Here is a 23913-nt window from a genome sequence, read left to right on the forward strand (position 1 = left end):
GAATGCATGATCTCAATTCCATCTGCCATTATTGCAAACTTATATCAATCTCATTTTTCCAAGTAATCTCTATGCATTTTCTTGCTACAGCCAAGGCTAATCTCAAAAACACATTCTGATATCTACTTAATCTTAATTTCAAACCCAATATTTTAACATTACCAAACAAAATTAATGTTGGTTCCATCAACAATTTAATCTTAAAAATTTTCTCAAAAATCTCCTTAAGTTGTGTCCAAAAAGGTTTAATAGTGTCGCATGACCAAGTAGAATGTGAAAAAGAACCTACTTCTTTATGACACGTAAGACAGAAATCTGAAGAAATTAAATTGTATCTCTTTAATTTTTCAGGGGTTAAATATAACTGATGTATAAAATTATAATGAACTAATCTATATCCCACATTTGCAATCTTAGTCATGCTATCTTTACATAAATTTCTCCAATCTTCCTGATCAATTGCTATTCCCAAATCTTTTTCCCACTTTAATCTAGATTTATGCAAATCTATCTTAGGCATTTTATTCTGATACAATTTTTTTCTTCCCACCTTCCATAAGTAGAATTCCAAATTTTGACTGCCTTGGCAACTTTAAAGGATGTCCAAAATTATCCAATAATACAGCTCTAACTTGATAATAATAAAAAAGGGAACTTTGTAGTATTTCATATTTTTCTTTCATTCCTTGAAAAGAAATAAAATGACCAGCTACATAGCAAACTTATACAGTCTTAATTCCTTTCGGATCCCATATTGTCTCTTTAAGATAAAGAGGGAAGTTCAACTGTGTCCTTTTCTATATTATTAAGAGTAAAATGAAAACGCTAATTCTGATAAAAGGATGACTTACCTGAAATCTTCCCCGTGTTCCTATTTCCTCATTTATCAACCTCGATAATTCAATTAGATGTCTCAAATAGGTAAATTAGAAATAAGTAGTAATTTAGAATTCCATTTATAAATTGCTCAATCTTCTTCTCCCCAATTTTAGTTAACTCAATATTAGCCCATACTAATGAATTTTCTAAATCAAAAATTCTATTAATAAATTTCATTTCTGCTGCTTGACAATAATTTTGAAAATTCGGTAATTGCAAACCTCCCAGATCATACCTCCAGGTTAATTTTTGTAAAGATACCCTAACCATTTTATCTTTCCACAAAAACTTCCTAACAATAGAATTCAATTCTTTGAAAATTTTTTGAGGAACTTTACAAGGAATAGATTGAAAAGATATTGTAGTCTAGGAAAAATATTCATCTTGATACAATTAACTCTACCTATTAAATGTTATGTGTAAATCTTTCCATCTATTTAAGTCATTTTTAATTTTATGAAAGATAAATCATTCAAATCATACAAATGATCTAAATTCTTAGCCAATTTAACACCTAAATATTTAATTTGATCTGTCCATTTAAATTGGGGTATCTTCTTACAATCAGTGAACTCCATTTGTCCCACTTACTTGCTCCCTCTCCATAACCCTCCAACACCCTCATCCATGCACTCATCCAACCTTCTCTTAAATGACAGAATTGACCCTGCTGCAACCACCTCTTCTGGAAGGTCATTCACTCAACCACCACTCTCTGAGTGAAGAAGTTTCCTCTTGTGTTATTGCTAAACTTTTGCCCCTAACCCTTAACTCATGACCTCTTGTTTCAATCTCACCTACTCTCAAAGGATGAGGCTATTCAATCTATCCCCCTCATAATTTTAAATACCTCTATCAAATCCCACCTTCCTAGGAAGTGAGCCTAATGATCCAGACCTGAAGCCCTTCCTCCTGGACCATATCATTAGCCACATGTTAAACAATATGACCATCAGGTACACAATCTCTTCCACAGCACCTTTTATCTTTCCCTTATGGAATCCCCAATCACTGCTCTTCTCCATCCTTTCCTTTCTGGCCACAGGACTAGATTACATGCCAGAGACCTGATCGCCATGGCTTGTCCCTGGTAGGTCATTTTTCACCTCCCCAACCTGCCAATACCCAAACTGGTATACTTGTTATTGAGGGAAATGGCCACACTGTCTGCCTGTTCCCTTTCCCTCTCCTGTCACCCATCTCCCCTCCTCCTGCCTCCTACGTGTAATAGTGTCCCTGTAACTCCTGTCTATCACCCCCTCTGCCTCCAAAATGATCCGGCATTCATCCAACTCCAGCTCCAGTTCCTTAACTTGGTTTGTCTGGAGCTGCAGCTGGATGCACCTCTTGCAGATGAAGTCATCAGGGATACTGCTGGCTTCCCTGATGACCCACGTTTTGCAAGAGGAGCTTCCCCTGGCTTGGCTGCCATTCCCTCTGCTCCTCCTCTCTTCGAACAGAGTTCTGTGAGAGTCTCTCTATTTGCTCCCCATCTTCACATCCAGCTGCTTTCAAGTTTTTCCAGACCTGTTCCTACAGTGTTATGTCCTAAACCAGCAGCAATGGTAATTACCAAAGACATTATTAATAATAAATAACATAACACTTCTCACTTAACTCTAAACTTTACTCTAGGTTAACCCCACTATGCGCAAATGTGTGTGTGTGTGTGTGTGTGTGTGTGTGTGTGTGTGTGTGTGTGTGTGTGTGTGTGTGTGTGTGTACACTAGATCAGCTGCAGTGGTAATAACCAAGACAATGGTAACATCAAAATATTTTTTTAAATTATTACTATCAAACACTTCTTACTTAACTCCAAATGTAACCCCACTATGTACAAATATAAATTTTTGTGTGTGTGTGTGTGTGTGTGTGTGTGTGTGTGTGTGTGTGTGTGTGTGTGTGTGTGTGTGTGTGTGTGTGTGTGTATGTGTGTGTGTTAAAACCATTACAGTTTAAGCTTGATTCTGAAGAGATTATTTAAAAGTTTGGTATCAGAAAGCTTTTAAGTTTAAACCATAAGTCTTTACTGCTGTTCAAAAGCAATCACAGAGCAAGCGTGAGGCATTAGATTCTTTTAAATTGTTGCTCAAAAGCAATAATGAAGTTTGCTGAAATGTCATTAGATCTCTTTAAAACTCACAAATTTCTTTTGTAAACTTGTTTTCAGAGCAATGTTTCTTCATACAAATGATTTTCTGTCCCTTACGTGGAGGTTTCAGAATCTGTGTTCCACATGAATAATCTGCCCTCTTTCCAAACAGACAGCAAAGTGGATATTTTCTTTCACGATGATTTCACAAGCCCAGATAAGGGTTAAACAAAGTGGCCATATAGAAAAGGATACGTTTGAACTTCCCTCTTTATCTTAAAGAGACAGTCAGAAATGGTTTTCCTCATTCAAAAGAAATTTATTCTGTATCTCCTTTGTCCAGGAATAACACACAACAGCACCTTTTCTAGTTATTGTATCTTCAATCCTTCTGCCCAAAATGCCTCTGGTTCCAGTAATATCTTTTTCACCAAAAGTCTTATCACATGACATCACTTCTGTTTCTATTTCATTTCTTATGCCAGATCACAAGATCACAAGACAAAGGAACAAAACAGGCCACTAGGCCCATCGAGTTTGTTCTGTAAATCTACACTAAGCTACTCTACACTAGTTCCAATTTCTGGCCTTTTCCCCATATCCCTTGATGCCCTTGCTAGTGAGATACTTGTCTATTTCTTGTTTAAATACTCCCAGTGATCTGGCTTCCACTGCTGCATACAGCAGTGAGTTCCACGGATCCATGACCTTCTGGCTAAAGAAGTTCTTTGTAATCTCTGTTTTATATGGATAACCTCTAATTTTCAGACTATGATCCCTTGTCTTCGATTCACCCACCAAGGGAAATATCTTACTCGCATCCACTCTATCTAAACCTTTCAAAATATAAAATGCCTCTATGAGATCTCCTCTCATTCTCCAATACTCCAATGAATACAACCCAAGAGCTGCCAAACGCTCCTCGTACGTTATCCCTTGCATTCCAGGAATCATCCTAGTAAATCTCCTCTGCACCCTCTCCAACAACATTACATCCTTTCTAAGATAGGGGGCCCAAAACTGCACACAGTTACTCCAAATGAGGTCTCACCAGTGTCCCATAAAGCCTCATCAACTCCTCTTTACTCTTATTAATTCAGGAAGACAATTATTCTATTTGCTAATATCTTTGCCCTAATTTTATAATCAACATTTAATAACAAAATAAGACTATATGAAGCTGGTTTTAATGGATCTCTGTCTTTTTTAGGAATAGCTGTTGAAAAAGTTTCTGGAAGAATATGCACACTAGAAGCTTGTTCTATTACTTGAATAAATAAAGTAATTATTAAGTCTTAAAATTCTTTGTAAAATTCCACAGGAAATCCAACCTCTCCTGGAGACATATTTTTCTGTAAACAATTAAGTGCTTCCTTAACTTCTTGTTCAGTAAATGGTCAATCCAAGTGATCTTTATCTAACTTAGTTAATCTAGGCAAATTATTTGTGACAAATAATTTTTCATAAAATTTCCTAAAAGTTTCATTTATTTCTTGAGGTTTAAATATCACCTTCTTATTTATCTCATTGTATTTCATTGATTGTTCTCGAGGCTTGTTCTGCCTTTAATTTGCCAAGCTAAGACTTTATGAGATCTCTCAATTAATTCATAATATTTTTGTTTAGATCTAAGGATCATTTTTTTCTGTTCTATAAGGTGACATTGTGTTATACTGTAACTTTTTATTAATGAAATACCTAAGTTTGTCTTCCGATGGTAATTTTTGAATTTTTTTTCCCTATGCAGTTTCTTTTTCTAATTTATCTGTCTCCCATATATTCCTTTTTAATTTTCAAAGTAAAACTTATTATTTGTCCTCTCAAATATACTTTTAATGCATCCCAAATAACAAACATCATCCATCAACTGTAAATTCATATCACAAAATAGTTTAATATGTTGTCTTATAAAATCACAAAAATCTTTCCTTTTTAATGACATAGAGTTTAATTTCCATCCATATACTGTGACAGAGTATTTAGAGGTGGTTTGGGAGGAATTGTTAATGCAGTTTGCACACACACATTTTAAAACAGAATATTTGCAGGTCTTTTGCAGAATGCTTTTTGCAGGAGGCAACAAAGTATCGACAGCAGCTTGCCTGGGAAAGCATGTGATCTTTGCAGGCAGAGGAGAACTGTTTTGGTCTCAGAGAAGAATGGTGTGAGAGACAGAAATTATTTCCAGAGGGGCAAAGCTGGCAAACTTTGGAAGGCTGTCTGGTCAAGGGAGAAGACTGGCGATCTGAAAGGTGACCTGAAAGAAAGAGGATCATCTGGAGAACCCTGAAGGACCCTGCAGGGTCTGTAGCAAGATTCAAAACTTTAATTGGTAAATTTTTCCTATATAAAATTGCTACTCCACCTGCTTTAGGGTTAAATGAAGAAAAAAATTACTTGATCTACCCAATCTCTTTTCAATTTTAGGTCTTCTCTTTCAGTTAAATGAGTTTCTTGTAAAAAAGCTATATCCACCTCTAATTTCTTAATGTTAGACAATATCTTCTTTCTTTTTATTTTCCTGTTAATCCCATTAATATTAAAACTTATAATCTTAATTGTTTTATTCATAATTTCCTTATTTTTAAAATCCCTTTTCATCTCTTGTATCTAAGAAGAATTTCCATAAGATCATTCGGTCCTGAGCATTACCACCTGCAATCCAATTAAAAATGTTACATATTTAATTACTAAAGAAAGAAAAAGGAAAATCCATCCCAGTAAGTGCTACGAACAACGCGACCTCCTTTCATTTCATGGGTCATGACAACACCACGAAAACACAACCAACAGAAATCAACCCAACACATCTCCTGAGCCCCACATGAATAAGACTTAATTAACCAAAATATCAATTCCACCTAATGAAAAAAGATAACATCGTATCATTTCAATTCTCTTATCTATCAAAAAAGAGAATAGATAATCAAATCAGCAAGAAAAAAAACAAATCATTGCATCATTCAATGTGACGAATCAGAACCCTACTCACTTTAGGCAAGTTTTGAGCATAATCTTCATCTTAAACAAAATTAGTAAAGAAAATATTCTGCTGAGCTGGAACAAAATCTTCAAAGTAGCGGGATAACACATTACAAATCTATAACCCTTATCATATAGAACTTTTTTTAACAGGTTTAAATACTTTTCTCCTCTTTCACGAAGCTTGACTCAGATCTGGATAAAAGAAAATTTTATTTCTCCTTCATAATTCAAAGGACCATGATCCTTAGCCCTTTTCATCTCCAAACCTAGAAGCCTCTCTCTATCCTGATGATTTAAAAATTTAACGAGGATAGATTGGGGCCTCTGGATCGGAGTTGGTTAGGTCTTATGTGACAGAGTATATAGAGGTGTTTGGGAGATAAATGAGGAAAGGTTTGTTAGAGCAGGTCACACACAGACACTTTAAAACACAGATTTTTACAAAGAGCTTTTGCAGAATACTGCAAAAGGCAACAAATGTAACAACAGGCAATAGCAGCTTTGTCTGGAAAACAGAACATTTACTGTCTGGAAGGTCAGGTGATCTTGGCAGGCAGAGAGCAGAAAAAAGCAGGCTTTGGTCTCAGAGTTGGATGGAGTGAGAGAGAGAGAGGAGAGACAATGACATCGGTTCCAGACGGACAAGCTGGCAAGCTTTGGAAGACGGCCTTGTCAAAGGAGAGGACTGGCTGTCTGGTGTTTCCCTTTGAATAGGAGAAACAGAAAGGAACTCTGTGGTGACCTGAAAGAAAGAGGTTATGATCTGGAGAATCCTGAAGGGGGAAAGTTTCTTCAGCAAGACTGGAGTGGCTGATTAAAAAGGAATCAGTTGTGGATGTCCTGGAACAAGAAAAACGCTCTCTCTGAAAACCAACAAGAATTTTCCTGAGTGGTAACCATTTACCTGTTAAACACCTGGTGAACTTTATTAATACTAACTTCTGTGCACAGTACAAGAATTGCCTGCAACCAGTGAGATTGGACTATGAACCAAAGAACTTTGCTGAACTTACACACACATTACATGCACGTGCACTTAGAATTAGAAGGGGGTTAAGTTAGGTTAAGTAAGTCAATAGAGATAAGTTAAAGTTTGATTCTATTTTCATGTTCAAAGATAATTAAAAGCAACTTTTGTTTAATAACCCTTTTTCGTGGTGCATATCTATTACTGCTGGGTTTTGGGGTCCTCTGGACTCATAACACTTAAAGCTCTGTGGGCTCTCTCAATTAAGATCTTATCTTCAAAATATTCTTCTCCGAATATCTTCGGTATCCATTCTTGGAAGAAATGAATCACATCATCTCCTTCTTTACCTTCAGATAATCCCACTATTTTAATGTTATTTCTTCTACTGTAATTCTCCAAAATGTCAACTTTATTCATCAATTTTTCATGCATCAAAATTAGACCAGACATATATTAGATCTTTCTTCAACATGTTGCACATTATCTCGAACGCTTTTAACTTTATTTTCCAACTTATCCACTTTCAGTGTAATGTTATTCATCTACTTTAACTGTCAGATCTTCTTTAACTTGTTTCGTTTCTTCTGAAACTTTATTTATAGACCCATTTGACAACTTTAAATTATTTTACAAAGTCAAATTAATTTTAATTTGAAATTTTTCAATTTTGGATTCACTCTTACTTATTTCCTTTTTAATAAACCTCTTTCTCTCCTCCAGTCTGTTCATCTTCTGAACTTGATGTGTCTTGTTCACTTTCATATTCTTTTGATGCTTCTTCCACTGGGCTGGTGCCTCCTTCGTGTTCTAAGTTGAGATGCTGGTCTGTCTCTTTAAAACTTTTTGAATTTTTTTCTTGCTCTGATATTCTGTTGCACTGCACTTGGCCGACTTCTCGTGCATGTGCGAAGCATTTTTAGTTTTTCCTCTGGTGCCATCTTTGTGATTCAAATGTAAAGAGGATGTTCCCTCATCTGGGTCTTCTCCAGTGGGTCCTGATGGTACTTCAGCTTCGATGTTAAGGTAGGGCCAGCTTCTTTTTTCCTCTCTTCAGATTTTGTAGTCGGAGTCAGCTTAGGAGTTTTTTTCTTTTTTCGGTGACATACTTAAAAGTTTATTGAGTTTTTTATATTAACTTTAAAATATTTTGATTTTTAAAAACTTTGCTAAATGGTACTTTTTTAATTAAATCCCACAGGATTTGTGAGGGTGCTTGACATCACCTACCGCATCACATGACCCCCCCCCCCACCCTTCCTCCAGCATTCTGATGTGTTTTCTACAATCACAGCGTCAGTAGCCTGTTGTGTCTCATCCTTTTCCCACAGTTTATGACTTGAGGAGCAAAATGTATGATATATAAAACATATTTCTCCTGAATGGTCTTTAACCTAATGGCAGGAACATTGGTTTCTGTAATTTTAGGTAACCCTGACCCCAGTTTGATTCCACAGTTCCCACTTCTTTATCCAACCCTGTACTTTTCATTCCCCACCCATCTTCCCAATGGTTTCTCTGTCAACCTGCCTCTCCACCTCTCACACCTTTTGACGCATTTTCTATTACCTCTTATCTCCTCCCAACTTCCTTCTCCCTTGATCTATGTAATTTCCCCTATACTCATTGATAAATGGTTCACACCTGAAATATTGATTGACCGTTTCTACTCTTTGACGTTCTCTTCCCTGATGAGTTCCTCCAGCAATACTTGGTTTGCTCAAGATTCCACCATCTGAACTTTTGAGCTTTTCTCCTTTTCTAGGTCATTCATTTTACCTGGTTCATTGCACAGGACTTATCTAAGATAACATGCTGTTGAAGAAAACTACCACAGATGCAAAGTCCCCTTTAAGACCACCTCGACCAGCTTGATTCAACCAATCTCTGCATATGTTGAAGTTCCCCATGGTAACTACTGCTCAATTCTTACAAGAATCAGATTTTTTTGGCTTATTGCCTGTGTCACCATAATGTTATTATTTGGTGTCCCACAGACAACTCCCGCCAATTTTTTTCTCCTTTTCCTAATCCTAATTTCCACCTAGAAAAATTCAATCAGCCAGATCTTCTATCCTCTCCCACTGTTGCCTTGATCTCATCGTCCATCATGAGGCACCTACCCCATCACCCTTATCTTTCTTCCTACAATAACTGATACCCTCAGATATTTAATTCCAAATCATCTCCAACTGGCAACCACATATCAGTAATGGGCTCTTTGTGTAATGATTAAGCCTTGTATTCACTGACCTGCTTTCAAACATGAATGGAAGCTCATCAGCTTGATGAAAGATATTCTTTCATCTGCTCAAAACTTGTTGCTCTTACAGCACAATGAGATGCCAACGAGGGAGTCCTGCAACAGGTACATTCAAAGCTGCAGGAGAACTTGCTGAGGGACACACTGAGGTTTGGCACACAAATGCTCGGGTTCTGTGGAGAAGGACCACAATCAAGAATCCTTCAAATGTTAAGAATTGAAAGGCTGAGAGCGATGGAGAAACCTCTGGTCCAACTGAAGGGGAACTAACTCCAGGGGCTACATTAGTGGCAATGGCACAATGTGCTATAAATAATGAACTGTAAAGAAATGAAAAAAAAAGCCTCATTTTCCTTTGTATTTGTTTTTTATTGTAAATAAAATTTAATTTTGAAAAGAAAATGGGCAAAACAGTCAGTATTGAGCTGTTGAGCATAAGGGTCCATTTCTGTGTTGAATGATCCATGATGATATGATCTTTACAACCCAAGAGTGAAGATATAGTCAGACGGAGAACACAAGACCTGGAGCAGTACACACCAGAAACTCACCCTTTGGCCCATAGGCCTGCACCAAATAAGAGGCCCAATTTAAAAAGAAACTCTGCTGCTTGCACCTGATCAGTTTTCCTCTATTCCCTGCATTGTCATGTGTCTGAAGAAAGCCGCTTAAATGCCTCGGTGGCATTGCTTCTACCTACCTCTGGCAGCCTCTTCCAGAGCCTTAGTTACAACATTGAACAGTACGACACAGGAACAGGCCTTTCAGCCTAATTGTCTGTGATGAACGCAACGTCCAAATCTGCTGCTTGTGCCTAATGCACATCCTGCCATTCTTGGCAATCTAGAAGCTTCTTAAATCCTACTACTGTGTCTGCTTCCGCCACGACTCATCTTGTTCTAAGCACTGACAATTTATTGTAAAATACTTGCCATTCACATCCTGGTAAATCCCTACTGTATTCTTTCCAAAGCTTCCACATCTCTCCTGTAATGAGGCGACCAGAATTGCACACAGTCATCGAAGTGCAACCTGACCAAAGTTTCACAGAGCAGCAACATTACCTCCTTCCTTTTGTACTCAATGTCCCACCCAATGTAGCCCAGCCTATGCCTTCTTTACCAACCCATCTGCATGTATATGTGTGTGTATACACACACACACACACACACACATATATATATAATAATATATATATATATATAAAAATAGGCATATAAACACACCCACACTCACCCCCCTCCTCCCCCCCCCCCCCCCCCCCCACACACACACACACACAGTTAGGACAGACTTGGAATACTGTATGTGATTCTGGTTGCCCCATTCCAGGGAAGATGTGGAGCCAATCGAAAGGTTACCAGGATACAGACAAAGATTACTAGGATATTGTCTGGTTTAGATGGAATGACTTATCAAGAGAGATTGGACACATTTGAACTGTTTGCTCTGGTGTATAAACCTCTAATAGAGGTTATAAAATAATGAGAGGTGTTAAAAGAGTGCCCAGAAGTTTTTCCACAGGATAAAAGCCTCGCACACGAGAGGACATGGGTTTAAGGTAAGGGAAGGAAGTTTAAAGGAGCTATGCGGGGCAAATATTTAACATAGAGAGTGGCAGGTGCCTGGAACAGACTGTCAGGGGTAGTGGGGGCAGATACAACAGTAGTGTCTAAGAAGCTTCTCAATAAACATACAGGGATATCAAATAGAACATTCCAGCATAGTCTCAGTCCTGCAGGCATCTATGTTGTGCTGACCTCTGTAAATTAATTCTGGAACTATCTAATTTTTCCAGACCTCACATCCATAACCCTCTATGTTTTTTTAGTCCATGTGCCTGCCTCAGAGACTTTTAAATGTCCCAATTGTACCAGCCTCCAGCACCACCCACCACTCTGTTAAAAAAACTTACCCCTGACATCTCTCCTAAACTTTCTTCCAAATCTGATGTCCAGATTTGGATCAGATGGAAGCAGCAGTTTTAGTGCAGACATGGGACTGGAGAGGCTGTGCTATGATCCACTGTCCGGATTAAACTCCATCTGCAATTTCTCTCCCATGCCCGTCACTGATCAATGTCCTGTTGTGTTCTTTGATAACCCTCTGCAGTGTCCACAACTTCACCCCTCTTTGTATCATGTGCACACTTACTAAGCCATCCACCAACTTTGATTATCTAGTCACATAAATCACAACAACAGGGTTCCGAACACTAATCTCTGTGGGACACCACTGGCTACAGGCTTTCAGGCCAAAGAGTCTCCTTCCACCGCTATTTTTAAATTTATTTTAATTTTTAAAATTTAATTATTTTTCAATTTTATTTTTATAATTTTAAATGTAGACATACAGCATGGTAACAGGCTGTTTCGGCCATGAGCCCACGCTGCCCAATTTAGATCCTTGGTATGTTTCAAACGGTGGGAGGAAACCGGAGCCCCCGGAAAAACCCATGCAGACATGGGGAGAACGTACAAACTTCTCAAATGGAGTTAGGCACCCACCATCCACAACCCGATCATCATCACATATCATCTCCTCAAATAGCTCCAATCAACTTTGTGAGATGTGTTCTTCCCCTCAACAAGTTATGTGATCTGCCTCCAATCACTCGAAAAATGTGCGCAAATCTTGTCCCAAAGTCCACTTTCCAAAAGGTTCCCTACCACTGATGTGAGGCTTACTGGTCTATAATTTCCTGAATTATCCATTGTTCTCTTCTTATAAGTACAACAAAGTAGTGCCCCTCCCACAGTTCAGAGTTCTCTTTGGGACAGTCAGTCTGGATATTTGTTTGAATCTGAGTGAGTCAGGTTGCCCAGCTCTGGACAGTGGGATGGCATTATCCTGTGAGTGTTCCTTCTTCCCATACATAAAGTACGTGTTTCCAGTTTAATGAAGCCTTCCTGTCATCTAATGCGACGTGCCTCCATGTGGGGCTGTGCCATGCCACCTCTGGGAACAGCCAAAGAACGCGGGTGGCAGACCCAAAGCATGCGGGATCAGGACCTATTGGCAATGCCCAGAATGGGGCCAGTAGTGCCAGTGGGCAGGAGGCTCAGTCTTGAGAGCAGTTGGGGCCATTCCCATCCTGAGGTCCAATTGGGATTTCTCCTCTCATCCCTGCACACACAAATTCAATCCCCTCCTGTAGCCCAGGACCATGGATTCCTTGGCTCGGCCCAAATACATTGTGGCATGTCTCAGAACCTCCGACAATGATTGCACGTGAATCCTCTTGCTGCCCTCCACTCCTCCAGCATGCACAGCAGTCTCAAAGAGCACCTAGCTCTGGCTCAGTGTGTGAGGCAATCCTCCTCCTCTACGTAGGTGGAGGGAAACCAACCGACCTGTAGCAAAGAAATATCTGTTTGAAAATCTGGGAGCAAAACCCGGCAGAGCTCGACAACTTCAAAACCAAACCGAGAATGCGGAAAAACCAAAGCAATCACAGTTTCTGTGGGGGAAGGACAGGGATAGACCTGTAGGTCTCTGTCTCCAAATCCCTGTCCGCCCACTTTATTAACCCTCATCCTCAGTCAGACACTCCTTTAATTCATCAAGTGCTTGCTTCCACTTCCAGGGAATCACCTGCAGTAAGACTTCCCCACCCTTCATGCAGCTGCTGACAGCCCATTCACGTTCCTGAGTCAGTAGCCCAGCACCAGCAGTGTTGTCCTTTCTCCCCCTGTCAACTACATTGGGGATGAACTGCCATTTATATCCATTGCCTGCAGTTGGACATCCTCGATTCAACAGTCAGACTCACCCTCCCGTTCACAGAGCCACGCCACCAGCCATTGGGCCCTGACTTGCTGTGGATTGACACCATATCTCCTTCATGCAAGGACAGCTCCCTCAGGTCCCGAGCGGAGAAATCGTATTGGGCCACGGCTACACCGATCACTTTTGGCCTTGCAACTGTCAACAGAAGGAGAAATGCATCAACATCATGGATCATGGGGAAAACTGCCTGCTTCTGCACTCACTGTATGACTCCCCCCCCATCCTGCCAACACACATGTTCCTGCAACCTCACCTTGCTGCTACATTCCTCCTGATATTGATCATCACCTTTAGCCCCCACACCCTTCTCTATATCTGCAACTCCCTCCATCGCTTCCCATTTCTCTCAATCTTTCCAGCTCTTGCACCATTCCCTGTCTCTTGACCCAACACCCCTCTGGCCTCCACATCATTCCCTGTCTATGTCACTCTGGCATCCCTCCCAAAGTCTGTAACTGTCTGCAGACAAAGCTGAACATCAGGCAAACATGTCATTCAGCCCAACATACAGGCCAGCCAACCTTGGCCATCAGAGTTCATTCCATTTTCTGACACTTGGTCCACATCCCTCTAACACTTTCCAATCCATGTACTTGACCAAAATGTCTTTTAAATGTTATTGCTCTACCCAATAATACCATTGGCAACTCATTGGATATTCCCACCACCCTCTCAGATCGGGTCTACACCAACATCCCTGGTGGGTACAAGCTACAGCTCGCTTCCACCTTGGTTACTCTGATCACATATCTATCCTGCTCATCCCAGTGTACAGACCATTGACAGTTGGCAGAGAGATCAGGACCTGGCTGGCGGTGGAGGGGGTACAGCAGTACTTTGAGACCATGAACTGGAGCTGTTTTAGGGAGGTGGCCACCTATAATGGTCATGTAAATGTAGAGAAGAGCATGAACTCAGTGGTTGGCTACATCAGTAAGTGCAATGAGGATGTCACTGAGATCAAATGCTTCACAACTGGACCAACCAGAAAGTATGGTTGATGGAGAGGTCCCGGCCCTTCTCAGACCTCATATGCTCACCCTTTCATTCCTGGTTTCATTCTAGTAAATCTTCTCTGAACCCTCTCCAACTCCAGCATGTCTGCTCTCAAATAAGATGCCCAAAACGGTACACAGTCTCCAAACGAGATTTCACCAGGGCCCTAAAGAGTCTCCACATTATACGTGCTCTTGTATGCTATCCCGCTGGAAATGAACATCAACATTGCATTCGCCTTCTTCACCACCGACTCATCCTGGAGGTGAACCTTTAGGGGACCCTGCACAAGGTCTCCCAAGTCCCTCTGAATTTTGAATTTTCTCCCCATCTAAATAATAGTCTGCCCGTCTCTTTCTTTTGTCAAAATCCAGGACCCTCCACTTCCCAATCTGCCATCTCTTTGCCCATCTCCGAATCGATCCAAATCTCTCGGCAGCCTTTCCGTGTCCTCAGCACCACCTCCCCTACCACCCATTTTGGTGTCATCCACAAATCTCACCACAAAGTCATCTATCCCATTATCCAACGTAAAAAGGATTGGAGAATGGCAAATGTAGTCCCCTTGTTTAAAAATGATAATAGGGAGAATCCTGGGAATTATAGACCAGTGAGCCTTACGCCAGTGGTGTGCAAACTTATGGAGAGGATTCGTAAGGACAGGATCTATGAGCATTTGGAGAAGTCCAGTCTACTCAAGGACAATCAGCAGGACTTTGTAAAGGGAAGGTCGTGCCTCACGAGTTTAATTGAGATTTTTGAAGAGGTAACAAAGGAAATTGATGAGGGTTGGGTGGTAGATGTGGTCGACATGGGTTTCAGTAAGTCATTTGATAAGGTCCCCATGAGAGACTCATCCAGAAAGTCATGAGGCATGGGATCCATGGAACCTCGGCTGTGTGGATAAAAAATTGGTTTGCAGGAAGAAAACAGAGAGTAGTGGTGGAAGGAAAGTTTTCTGCCTGGAGGTCGGTGACCAGTGGAGGGGCTGCAGGGATCTGTTCTGGGGCCCCCTGCTCTTTGCTTTTTTTATATTTTACTTATAATTTTTAAATCACAATAATAGTTACATTACATTCTAGAAAATGTTTCCAAAAATTATAAATGTGGTATATATCATTCCCCCTCCCACCAACCCCCCACCAACCCATCCTCCCACCTCCAATCCCTCCACCAACCCACCCCCCAACCCCCCACCAACCCATCCTCCCACCTCCAATCCCTCCACCAACCCACCCCCCAACCCCCCACCAACACATCCTCCCACCTCCAATCCCTCCACTAACCCACCCCCCAACCCCCCACCAACCCATCCTCCCACCTCCAATCCCTCCACCAACCCACCCTCCCACCTCCAACCCCCCCACCAACCCATCCTCCCATCTCTCTGCAGCCTTTCTGTGTCCTCAGCACCACCTCCCCTACCATCCATTTTGGTGTCATCCACAAATCTCACCACAAAGTCATCTATCCCATTATCCAACGTAAAAGGCCACATGAAGCTGCAATTATGAAGTTTAACCATATAACCATATAACCACTTACAGCACAGAACAGGCCAGTTCGGCCCTACTAGTCCATGCCGTAGCAAATCCCCACCCTCCTAGTCCCACTGACCAGCATACCCCTCTAGTCCCCTCCTATTCATGTAATGACCCAGTCTTTCCTTAAATGTAACCAATGATCCCGCCTCAACCACGTCTGTCGGAAGCTCATTCCACATCCCCACCACCTTCTGCATAAAGAAATTTCCCCTCATGTTCCCCTTATAATTTTCCCCCTTCAATCTTAAACCATGTCCTCTAGTTTGAATCTCCCCCTTTCTTTTAAAATCTTAAACACCTCTATCAAGTCCCCTCTCAATCTTCTACGCTCCAGAGAAAAAAGCCCCAGTCTGCACAACCTTTCCCTGTAACTCAGACCCTGAAATCCTGTCAACATTCTCGTGAACCTTCTCTGCACTCTCTCTATTTTGTTTATATCTTTCCTATAATTTGGTGACCAAAACTGTACACAGTACTCCAAATTTGGCCTCACCAATGTTTTTTTTCTTTTTTTCTTTGGCTTGGCTTCGCGGACGAAGAATTATGGAGGTGGTAAAAAGTCCACGTCAGCTGCAGGCTCGTTTGTGGCTGACAAGTCCGATGCGGGACAGGCAGACACGGTTGCAGCGGCTACAGGGGAAAATTGGTTGGTTGGGGTTGGGTGTTGGGTTTTTCCTCCTTTGCCTTTTGTCAGTGAGGTGGGCTCTGCGGTCTTCTTCAAAGGAGGTTGCTGCCCGCCAAACTGTGAGGCGCCAAGATGCACGGTTTGAGGCGATATCAGCCCACTGGCGGTGGTCAATGTGGCAGGCACCAAGAGATTTCTTTAGGCAGTCCTTGTACCTTTTCTTTGGTGCACCTCTGTCACGGTGGCCAGTGGAGAGCTCGCCATATAACACGATCTTGGGAAGGCGATGGTCCTCCATTCTGGAGACGTGACCCACCCAGCGCAGCTGGATCTTCAGCAGCGTGGACTCGATGCTGTCGACCTCTGCCATCTCGAGTACTTCGACGTTAGGGATGAAAGCGCTCCAATGGATGTTGAGGATGGAGCGGAGACAACGCTGGTGGAAGCGTTCTAGGAGCCGTAGGTGATGCCGGTAGAGGACCCATGATTCGGAGCCAAACAGGAGTGTGGGTATGACAACGGCTCTGTATACACTTATCTTTGTGAGGTTTTTCAGTAAGGTCGGGTCAGATACAGCAATGAGCTCTCTGAACCCTTCTCCATTAACAATGGCGTGAAGCAAGGCTGTGTTCTCGCACCAACCCTCTTTTCAATCTTCTTCAGCATGATGCTGAACCAAGCCATGAAAGACCCCAACAATGAAGATGCTGTTTACATCTGGTACCGCATGGATGGCAGTCTCTTCAATCTGAGGCGCCTGCAAGCTCACACCAAGACACAAGAGAAACTTGTCCGTGAACTACTCTTTGCAGACGATGCCGCTTTAGTTGCTCATTCAGAGCCAGCTCTTCAGCGCTTGGCGTCCTGCTTTGCGGAAACTGCCAAAATGTTTGGCCTGGAAGTCAGCCTGAAGAAAACTGAGGTCCTCCATCAGCCAGCTCCCCACCATGACTACCAGCCCCCCCACATCTCCATCGGGCACACAAAACTCAAAACGGTCAATCAATTTACCTATCTCGGCTGCACCATTTCATCAGATGCAAGGATCGACAATGAGATAGACAACAGACTCGCCAAGGCAAATAGCGCCTATGGAATACTACACAAAAGAGTCTGGAAAAACAACCAACTGAAAAACCTCACAAAGATAAGCACCAATGTTTTATTTGGATGAATAAGATACAATTCGGAAATATTGAGGCTTATGTTTCTTGGAGGATGACATCTTTTGAGATTGAAAAATATTAGAAGCTAGGAAGTGTCATCTATAGTGTGGATGAACAGAGGGACCTTGGGATTCAAATCCATACTCAAGGTCACCGCATAGGTTGATAGGATAATTAAGCAGGCCTGAGGGATGCTGGGCTTCATGAATGGGGGATAGAGTTCAAGAGTTGAGAGGTCATGTTATAATCTCTGGTGAGATCACATTTATAGTGGTTCTAAGAAGAAAAACTTGACCTTTTTTGTCAGAAATAGATCCAGGTGCATGCGGCTTTTGAGTCGAGAATAGCCAGCAAAATCATTAGCTGAACTGAAAGCAGCGATGGCTCAATTCTCACCCTTCAGACTGTGGCTAAGCTTTATGTTAAATTCATGTCAAATTCTAACTCAGCGTTAAAGGTGGGCTCAATTTTAACATTTAAGAAGAATTTGGACAGTTACATGTATGGGAGGGGTATGGACTGGGTGTAGGTCAGTGGGACTAGGCAAAACAAGGCTCTGCACAGACTAGAAGGGCTGAAGGGGTCTGTTTCTGTGCTGTAGTGTTCTATGGTTCTATCTCCCACATCGTAGGCGACCACTCTGATTTCAAGGAAGTTTGTTCCTTATTCTCCTTTTGCTCTTAATATACCTGTAGAAGCCCTTAGAATTGTCCCTCACCTTGTCTGCCAAAGCAAGTTCGTGTCTTCTTTTAGCCTTCCTGACTTATTTTTTAAGTTTGTTTTTTCATTTTTTAATATTCCTTAAGTACCTCATTTGCTCCAAGTTATACACCTCTCTCTTCATCCGAACCAGATTCCCAATATCCCTCAAAAACTGACAGGAACAGACAAACACCATTAATGTGGTTATACCAGAGACTGTAATTCCACATACTGAAGGACAGGATCTTCAGGGTTGTGATCTCAGGATTGCTACCCATACCACGTGCTAGTGAGGTTAGGAATAGAAGAACAGTGCAGCTTAGCACATGGCTAAAAAGGTGGTGTAGGAGGGAGAACCAGATTTCTGGATCATTGGGCTCCCTTTCAGTGAGTATGGGACCTATTCTGATGGTACAGTGGCATCTGAACTGAAGGGGGACTAATATCTTTGTGGGAAGATTTGTTAGTGGTGCTCCAGTGGGTTTAAACTAGATTGGCATGGGCATGGGAACTAGAATGAAAGGGCAGAGAATAGAACCAAAGGTGGAAAGTTTGCTTCACTGTGAGGTGAGTTTGTGAAGAAGGGCAGGCAGTGGAATGGAGGGCTTGAAATGTGTTTATTTCAATGCAAGAAGTACTAAGAACAAAGGAGCTGAACTTGGAGCACGGACCAGCAAATAGAATTATGACATTGTGGCTGTTTGCTGATGCAAGGACAGGATTGGCTGATGCAGGTACCAGGGGGTTGATGTTTAAAAATGGATAGGATGGGAGGGAAAAGAAAGGAGAGTAATATTACTGGTCAGGGACAGTATCATGGTGGCAGAAAGGGAGGGGGCTGCAGAGGGAGGGTCCACTGAGTTGGCGTGGGTGGAGTAAAAAAACAGGAAGGAAGCCATCACTGTGATGGGAGCCGTCTATAGGCCCCCAAATAGCCCTTGGGACACCGAGGATCAGATAGGAAGGCGGATTTTGGAATGGAGGATTGTGAGCTCCTCATTTAAGAAAGGATGTGCTGAGGTTGGAGAGAGTTCAGAGGAGATTCCCAAGGATGATTCCAGGAATGAAAAGGCTATGGAATGTTTGATGGCTCTTGGCCTGTATTCGTTGGAATTTAGAACAAGGAGGGATCTCATTAAAATGCATGGGCAGAGTAGATATAAAAAGGTTGTTTCCCATGGTGGGACAGTCTTGGAGAAGAGGGCACAACCTTTGGATTGAAGGATATCCACTTAACAGAGATGCAGAGGAATTTCTTCATCCAGAGGGTGGTAAATTTGTAGAATTTGTTGCCATGGGCAGTAGTGCAGGCCACGACATTGGTTCTTGATTAGCCAGGGGATCAGTGGTTATGGGAAGAAGGCCGGGCAGTGGGGCTGAGTGGAAAAATGGATCAGCTCATGATTAAATGGTGGGGCAGACTCGATGGGCTGAATAGCCTATTGCCGCTCCTCTGTCTTATGCCTCCAAAATTGATCTTCCCCAGTTTAGGTCTTAAACTTGTGCCTAGTCCTGTCTCTCTCCATATCTATTTTCAAATTGAATACAATTGTCAATTGTGGTTCCCAAATGCTCCTATGTCTTGTGGAGCAGAAATAACAGGGTTGTTGTTATGGATTTACACCTATTTACAGTAAGAGGGAGAAATGGGCCAGAATTTGTCAGCTGTGTCCAAGAAGGATTCCTGACTCTTTTTACACTAAAAACTCACATTTTTGTTGTGTACACGACCCGTCTCTGGAAGCTGACTTGCTTGTTCACACACAACAGAAGAAATGTTGGCTCAATGAGTCCTTTTTCATAGCAAGCCAGTTTCCTGGAGCAAGAGAGGTGGAATGTCACATTCCTTTCCTGTTTGGAGCCGGCCACATGGATTGCCATTTTACACTCGCCTCGCTTCACCTCTGAGACTGCCTCGCTTACTGGATAAAGAAGGGTCTGAAATGACCCCCAAATCCTCCTTTGCAGCATTTATACAGGAAGGCAAAGTGGATTATACCCAGCTTGAAGTATCAGTGTAAAAAGGGTCACTGTATGTGGACCAGCTGAATAGAGGAGACCATATTGGATCGAGTACCGAGTAATGAACCTGGTCAGGTGACAGACATCTCATTGGGGAGCAAACGACAATGCTGGAGAAACTCAGCAGGTCGAACAGTGTCCTTTTAATAGCAAAGGTAAACATACCCTGACGAAGGGGCTCAAGCCCAAAACATCGGTTCTGTATTTTCACCGTTGCTATGTAAAGGACACTGTTCGACCTGCTGAGTTTCTCCGGCTTTGTGTTTTTACCTCAACCATCGTGTCTGCGGACATTCGTGTTTTACTTCAGTGGGGGAGCATTTTGGTGAAAGTGACCTTTAGCACATCTGGACAAGGATGGTATTTAACTGGGGAAGGGATAATGATGATGCGATTAGTCAGGAACAGGGAGAGTTCATTGGGACCAGACATTCTAGAGAAAAGCAGAGAAGCAATGTGAGGATGTTTAGGGACTAACTGCACAGGGTTCTGGATAGGTTCATCCCCCTGAGACAGAGACAAGATGGCAGGATAAGGGAATTGTGGTTGAGAAAAGAAGTGAGATAGTTGGTTAAAAGGAGGAAGGAAACACACAGAAGGTTCATGAACCAAAATACAGGAGGGACTCGTGTGAAGTACATGTGACCAGGAATGAACAAGAAAGGATTTAGGAGAGCTAAAATGGGCACAAGAAGGCCTTGGCAAAGCCCCAAGGCATTCCATGCCTACATAAAGAATCGAATGACAAGAGTGAAGGTACATAAACATAAGAAAAAGGAGCAGGAGTCGGCCATCCGGCCCGTCGAACCTGCTACACCATTCAATAAGATCATGGCTGATCTGATTATTGACTCAACTCCACCCGCATGCCTTTTCCCCATATCCTTAATTCCTTTTATATGTAAAAATGTTTAATGAAGTTGCCTCAACTGCTTCCCTGGGCAGAGAATACCACAAATTTACTACTCTCTGGTTAAAACAGTTTTTCCTCATTTCTGTCTTACATCTACTCCCCTGAATCTTGAGGCCATGTCCCCTAGTTCTGGTCTCACTGACCAGTGAAAACAATTTTCCTGCCTCTATCTTATCGATCCCTTCCATAATTTTATATGTTTCTATAAGATCTCCTCTCATTCTTCTGAATCCGAGTGAGTCTAATCCCAGATGATTTAGTCTCTCCTTGTAGGTCAACCCCTTAGTCTCCGGAATCAACCTGGTGAAACTCCTCTGGACGGCCTCCAAGGTCAGTATCTCCTTCCTCAAGTATGGAGACCAGAACTGCACACAGTTCTCCAGGTGCGGCCTCACTAGGACCTTGTACAGTTGCAGCATGACCTCCCTGCTCTTGAATTCAATTTCTCTAGCAATGAAGGTCAACATTCCATTTTCCTTCTTAATAACCTGTTGTACCTGCAACCCAACTTTTTGCCATTCATGCAGGAGCCCTCCCAAGCCCTTCTGCACCACAGCAGCCTGCAGTTTTTCACCATTTAAATAATAATCTGCTCTTCTATTTTTCCTATCTAAGAGGATGACCTCGCATTTACTAACATTGTACTCCATCTATCAGACGTTTGCCCACTCACCTAACTTAATTATGTCCTTCTGCAGCCTCTCCACATCCTCCTGACATTTTGCTTTTCCACTCAGTTTAGTATCATCTGCAAACTTGGCTACTCGACACTCTGTCCCCTCTTCCAAATCATCGATGTAAATGGTGAACAACTGTGGGCCCAGCACCAACCCCTGTGGCACCCCACTTATCACTATCTGTCATTCATCCCGACTCTCTGCCTCTTGTCAGTGAACCAATGCTCACTCCATGCCAATATACTTCCCCAACTCCATTCATCTGTTTTTTTTTATTGATAAATCTCTTGTGCGGCACCTTATCAAACGCCTTCTGGAAATCCAAATAAACAACATCAACTTGTTCCCCTCCATCTACCCCACCCATATTATCCTCAAAGAACTCCAGTAAGTTTGTCAAACAAGACCTGCCCTTCCTGAATCCATGCTGCGTCTGCCTGATGGAACCCCTTCAATCTAAATGTCTCACTATTTTATCCTTAATGACAGCTTCAAGCATTTTCCCGACTACAGACGTTAAGCTAACTGGCCGATAGTTACCCGCCTTCTGCCTACATCTGTTTTTAAAAGGTGGCGTGACATTTGCTGTCTTCCAATCTGCCAGGACCTGCCCAGAATCCAGAGAATTTTGGTAAAAGATGACCAACGCGTCGACTATAACTCCTGCCATTTCTTCAGTTCCCTGGGATGCATCCCATCAGGACCAGGGGATTTGTCCACCTTCAGTCCCATTAGTTTGCTCATCACTCTCTTTTGCAACATTTATTTTATCAAGGCCTTCACCTCCCTTCACCTCCCCATCACCACTCTTTGACATGCTGGACATGTCCTCCACCGTGAAGACTGACACAAAATATCTGTTCAATGCCCCGGCCATTTCCTCATTACTCAGTATCAATCTCCTTTTCTCATCTTCCAAGGGACCGATGTTGACTCCAGTCACCCTCCTCCATTTTATATACTGCTTTTATACTTCGTGCTAATTTCCCTTCACAATCCTTCTTTCCTTTCCTTATTTCCCGTTTATGTTCTTTGTTGCCTTTTAAAGTTTTCCCAATCCTTCAGTTTCCCACTTTGACTCATGAGCTTTTAATTTCATACTTTCCTTTATTTCCTTAGTTAACCAAGGCTGACTCTTCCCTCTCTCACTGCCCTTATTTTTAATAGGAATATATAGCACTGTGAAAAATCTCTTGGAAAGTCTTCCACTGTCCCTCAACTGTTCTGCCAACCAACTTGTGCTCCCAGTCCACGCTGACCAATTCCTCCCTCATCCTGTTGTAGTCTCCCCTGTTCAAGCACAATACACAGGTTTTAGATCTAATAATTGCACCCTCCATCTGTATGAGGAATTCAATCATTCTATGATCGCTTTTTCTGAGAGGGTCCCTAAGGGTCGTTAATTTTACCTCTCTTTGCACAATCCTAGATCTAAAATAGCAACCCTTGTGGGTTCCTTGTTGGCTGTTCAAGAAAGCTATCAAGGTCACATTCTATGACGTCATCCTCCAGACTCACTCAACCAACTTGATTTTCCCAATCTACATGGAGGTTAAGGTCCCCCACGATAACTGCCGTTCCGTTCTACATGCCTCAGCTCTCTCTTGGTTAATGGTCTGTGCCACTGTGCTTTGTTATTTGGTGGGCGATAGACAACTCCCACCAGTAATTTTTCCCTTTACTATTCTTAATCTACCCAGATGGGCTCAACATTCTGCTCCTTAGAACTCATCCCAAATTAAGTATGCCACCCACCACCTTTACCTTCCTGTCTATCTTTCTGTATTCCCTGATACCCTGGAATATTTAATTCCCAATCATGTTTCTGCGATGGCCACTAAATCATATACCTGGGGACTGATTTGCACCTCGTTCACTAACCTTGTTTCTAATACTATGGGCTTTCAGATAAAGGGCCTTTATGCTCATTGCCCTTTTAGAATCTTGTGTCCTCGGCATCCTTTATTTTTGACTTTTCTGTCCTCTATTTTTCTTTTTCTCTTTCCTAACTCTGGTTTTGGTCTCTGTTCCACCTTCCTCATTCTTTTTTTGTAGGATCCCATCTGCCCTGCCCCATCCACCTTCCCCAACAGCCCCAGCAAACAATCTCCCTAGGACATTGATCCCGGCCCTGCCCAGTTGTAGACCATCCATTCTTTGCCTCCTCCCTGGCCACAGGAGAAGTGCCAGAGGACTGGAGAATGGCAAATGTGGTCCCTTTGTATAAAAAAGGTGATAGGGAGAATCCTAGGAATTAAAGACCAGTGAGTCTTACATCAGTGGTGTGCAAACT

The 23913-nt window shown here is 42.2% G+C and overlaps 1 protein-coding gene across 2 annotated transcripts in view; it reads right to left on the reverse strand.

The window, feature by feature from the left end:
• The window catches only part of LOC138750515 (guanine nucleotide exchange factor VAV3-like), a 280714-nt gene that overhangs the window by 9853 nt on the left and 246948 nt on the right, over positions 1 to 23913 (reverse strand). The window contains exons 26-27 of one of the 2 annotated variants that reach the window (XM_069912594.1): positions 12959 to 13110; positions 11463 to 12539 (exon numbers count right to left, since the gene is read on the reverse strand). In XM_069912594.1, the coding sequence (XP_069768695.1) occupies positions 12486 to 12539; positions 12959 to 13110 (206 nt within the window). In that variant the 3' untranslated portion in view covers positions 11463 to 12485. Of the gene's footprint in view, positions 1 to 11462; positions 12540 to 12958; positions 13111 to 23913 lie in introns of those variants that run through there. The other variant, XM_069912593.1, reaches the window with a different exon arrangement.

This window comes from Narcine bancroftii, unplaced genomic scaffold, assembly GCF_036971445.1.
Source record: "Narcine bancroftii isolate sNarBan1 unplaced genomic scaffold, sNarBan1.hap1 Scaffold_160, whole genome shotgun sequence".
Taxonomy (NCBI): Eukaryota; Metazoa; Chordata; class Chondrichthyes; order Torpediniformes; family Narcinidae; genus Narcine; species Narcine bancroftii.